We start from the raw sequence: 3,676 nt of genomic DNA, 5'->3' as shown, positions 1-3,676 counted from the left end.
CTTATTTTAAATTCTAACTCCCAATAATTTAGATTCATGTGGTATACGTTTATGTGTTTTTATTTTGGTGTACTCTCAAATGTCAGGCTAATTTGACATGTAAACTCATTTTCCCAGGGATATTGCTATTCTGTTCGGTAATAGGTATTCAGAAGTGCCAAAGGTCAGGTCCTAGCTTCTGTCCCTCTAGGTACTGACCTGGAGGAGGAGAGGGGAACAGAATGATTCCCAGGGAAGAATGTCTCGGGCATCACACAATTGTCATCAGCCACTCTCATTAGTTGCCACTCCACCGGGCACCTTTTATGATCACTAGGAAGAAGAAATCTCCTTGGCTGTTATTCCAACAGCTTTGAATATTTAGAACATGACTGAGTGAATACTTATAAGCAACTGGTCAGCTCACCTGTTTTAATCACCTCTTCATGTTAGCAGGGTTTTTAACTGACATCATGAAATCTCATTATAGCAAAAATGGCTGGTTTTCCCTTAATACATGGTGTTTGCTCCTCTATACTAATAATAATATTAGCTGGGCATATGGGCACCAAGTATAATAAATACATTTTACAAGCTCTGTTGCAACTAGGTGAAGGCCAAGTGACCAAATTCTGGCTACCAGGATATAAATGCAATAGTCATGTGCAACTTTTCCCAGTTTTTTTTCCTCAGTGGGAAAAGCTATGTCTTCCAGTTGACCTCTTCTCTCTTCTTAAAGGTTAAAATAAAGACTTATTGGTAAAAATTTAACAGTCATCTTGGACCATGATATGGAACTATTCTCTGAAGTTGGCAGAAAATCAAAAACAAAGTAGCCTGGATCCTTGATGACTGTATAACATATCAGACCTGGACTACTTACCTGTACAGGAGAGAGAAATGTCCAGCCTTTTAAAACTACAGTTTGCTGGCGTGTCTCTATTATAATAGCTAAACCACAGAAATTCTCCCTAAAATTTTCAGTTATCAATAATTTCTTTTCACAGAAGAGAAGACTAGACTTATCCAAAATAAGTGGAGGCACTTAGGTTAGGACCTGGAACTCCTCGGCACCAAGCCAGAGCTCTTTCCTCATGTGGCTCTTCACTGAGTTTGTTCCATGGTTTCAATTTTAGACAATGATTTTGCATTTACTCTTAAAAGATGTGGTCTCATAAAATATTTTCTTTTGTTTCTATTTGTAAGATTGAATATATAATGTGGCTTTGCAGATGTGATGGCAAGAGATTGGCTAGCTTCCATACACATTTAAAAATCACTATTGGTGCCTCTGCTGGAGAGGTTTTAAATTCGCCATCTCTAATCTGCTTTTCTAAAAGACTGAGTGACCGGATGTCCAGAATTGGTGAAGAAGTTCTTGACCTCCAGAGTCAATATGTTTTCCCCATCATCCTGCTGGCCTAGGGATTTGAAAATCCCCATCAAGAGTTGCTAGCTGTGGTTGTCTCTAGAAGTATTGATAACCAGATTCCAGGTTAGTAGACTCACCTAGTTCTAATATCTTTAAAACTCCTTTGACATTTTCATATTCATAAATTCTTTTATCAACTTTCTTTACCTCTTATGTTCTTCCATTCCACCTCTCTTATCTTTAACCATATTTCTTCTACACACAGAGATATTTCTACCATGATTCCATTTTACTATTGCTTTCTCTGCTTGCCTGATGTAACCTTGCCAAGCAAGTGGGCTTGCTACTTGAAGTTTGGTCCTCGGACTACCAGCATCAGCATCATCTGTGAGTCTTTTAGCAATGCAGGGGATAAGGGAAGATGTTGGTCAAGAACAAAATTCAGTTCTGCAAGATGAATTATTTCCAGAGATTGAATGTACAGCAGTATGCCTATAGTTAACAATACTGTATTGTATACTATACTTGTGATTTGTTAACAGGGTATATCTTAAGTGTTCTCACCATACACACACAATACATACACATGCATGTATTGGTCATAATACGCTGCATTAAGCCATACACACACAGAGGAAAATGGTAACTGTGCTTTATTTTAATGGTTGCAAAGGTTTTTGACTCATAACCTTGAGGCGATATGTTTGTATAATTTCCTATTTTTGTAGGAAAGAATATATTTGTTCACTTAAAGTTGTTTAAATGAACTCTTTGCCATCCAATATTGACTTTACTTGCTAATATTTTGACAATTAACTCACTTTCCATAACCTCACTGATTGAATTTTAATGAACTAGCACAAAAGGCTGCATGGACTTTTAGAATTATGAACATTGCAAAAGACATTTACCCCTGTGAAGCTTTTTTTCAAGTAAAACAAATGAGTAAATAAGCAACTCTTCACAAATTAAAGCACAATGTGAAATCTTGATTTTCCTCAATAACATAAAATTCATGTAGGGAATCAGAAAGGGGAGTGGTGATAAGGCACATGTGGGATTCAGAAATGAGACGCTTGAGGTAGAAATTTCTGTGCAGTTTCTCACTGGAAGGAGACACAGAAGACACTGGCAGTTTCTCTGCAGACATTACTAGCCCCACGAGAAGGAGACTTTGCCCCTAAGAAGTCTCCCCAGAGCTCCCTTCATGTCCTTGTTCCGCAGGCTATAAATAAAGGGGTTCAGCAGGGGAGTCACCACTGTGTACATGACAGCAGCTGCTGTGTCCTCTTCTACTGAGTTAGAGGAAGAGGACGAGGGGCACAGATAAGCCCTGATCACCGTCCCAAAGAAAAGCGCAACAACAGCAAGGTGGGACCCACAGGTAGAAAAGGCCTTGAGCCTACCCTGGGCAGAGGGGACCTTCAGGATGGCTGAAACAATGCGGATATAAGAGACTAGGATGAGCATAAAGGGGATTAAAATGACTGCTCCCCCCAAGAAGAGGAGCACAAGTTCATTGACCTGAGTGTCTGAGCAAGACACCTTCATTAGGGGTCCTAGATCACAGAAGAAATCAGGAATGATCTTCTTAGAGCAGAAGGAAAGTCGGAATATGAGGAAGGTATGGGTCATGGCAACAAGATTCGTAAGAGTCCAGCAGGCAGTAACTAGGAGGGTGCAGCGCTGGCGGCTCATAATCATGGTATAGTGGAGAGGGTGGCAGATGGCCACATAGCGGTCATAGGCCATTGTGGCCAGGAGAAAGATGTCCATGTCTCCAAAGGTCAAGAAGAAGTAGAGCTGAGTCAGGCATCCCGCATAGGAAATGGAATTGCTCTGGGTCTGAATGTTCACCAGGGCCTTGGGTACAGTGGTGGAGGTGAAAAGGATGTCTGCACAGGACAGGCTGGCAAGAAAGAAGTACATGGGCGTGTGGAGACGCGTGTCAGTGCCAATGGCCAGGACAATGAGCAGGTTCCCAACCACGGTGACCACATACATCCACAGGAACAGCAGGAAGAGGATGCGCTGCTGCTCTGCCCGCTCTGAGAGTCCCCAGAGGAGAAACTCAAAGATGCCGGTTTGGTTGTCTCTTGCCATGAGCCCAGAAGTCAAAGAAAGAGACCTCAAGTGAGACCTGTTACAATTCTCTAAACATATATCACTCTAGATGTTTGATGAATGTGCCATTCTCTGAACTCTAGAGAATAAGAGGAAAGAATGTATTTGTATTGATCACATATTATGTGCACTGTATATTTTTACTGAAATCTACTAAATAGAATATACTAGAAAATATGGAAGATACAACTTAAGAGAATT

At 40.7% G+C, this 3,676-nt stretch overlaps 1 protein-coding gene across 1 annotated transcript; it reads right to left on the bottom strand.

The window, feature by feature from the left end:
- Positions 1–2,503: 2,503 nt before the first annotated feature.
- LOC120621171 (olfactory receptor 1P1-like) lies at positions 2,504–3,454 on the bottom strand. The gene has a single exon (XM_039886528.1). The coding sequence runs from the start codon at positions 3,452–3,454 to the stop codon at positions 2,504–2,506; it is 951 nt and encodes a 316-aa protein (XP_039742462.1).
- Positions 3,455–3,676: the final 222 nt, after the last annotated feature.

The sequence above is a fragment of the Pteropus medius genome, unplaced genomic scaffold (assembly GCF_902729225.1).
Source record: "Pteropus medius unplaced genomic scaffold, Ma_sr-lr_union100, whole genome shotgun sequence".
NCBI lineage: Eukaryota > Metazoa > Chordata > Mammalia > Chiroptera > Pteropodidae > Pteropus > Pteropus medius.
Note: the sequence above shows the minus strand (reverse complement) of the source record. Positions and strands in the feature narration are given on the sequence as shown.

Bases quoted from the DNA above. Each gene is read 5' to 3' on its own strand.
- LOC120621171 (XM_039886528.1), bottom strand. From the start codon at position 3,454: ATGGCAAGAGACAACCAAACCGGCATCTTTGAGTTTCTCCTCTGGGGA.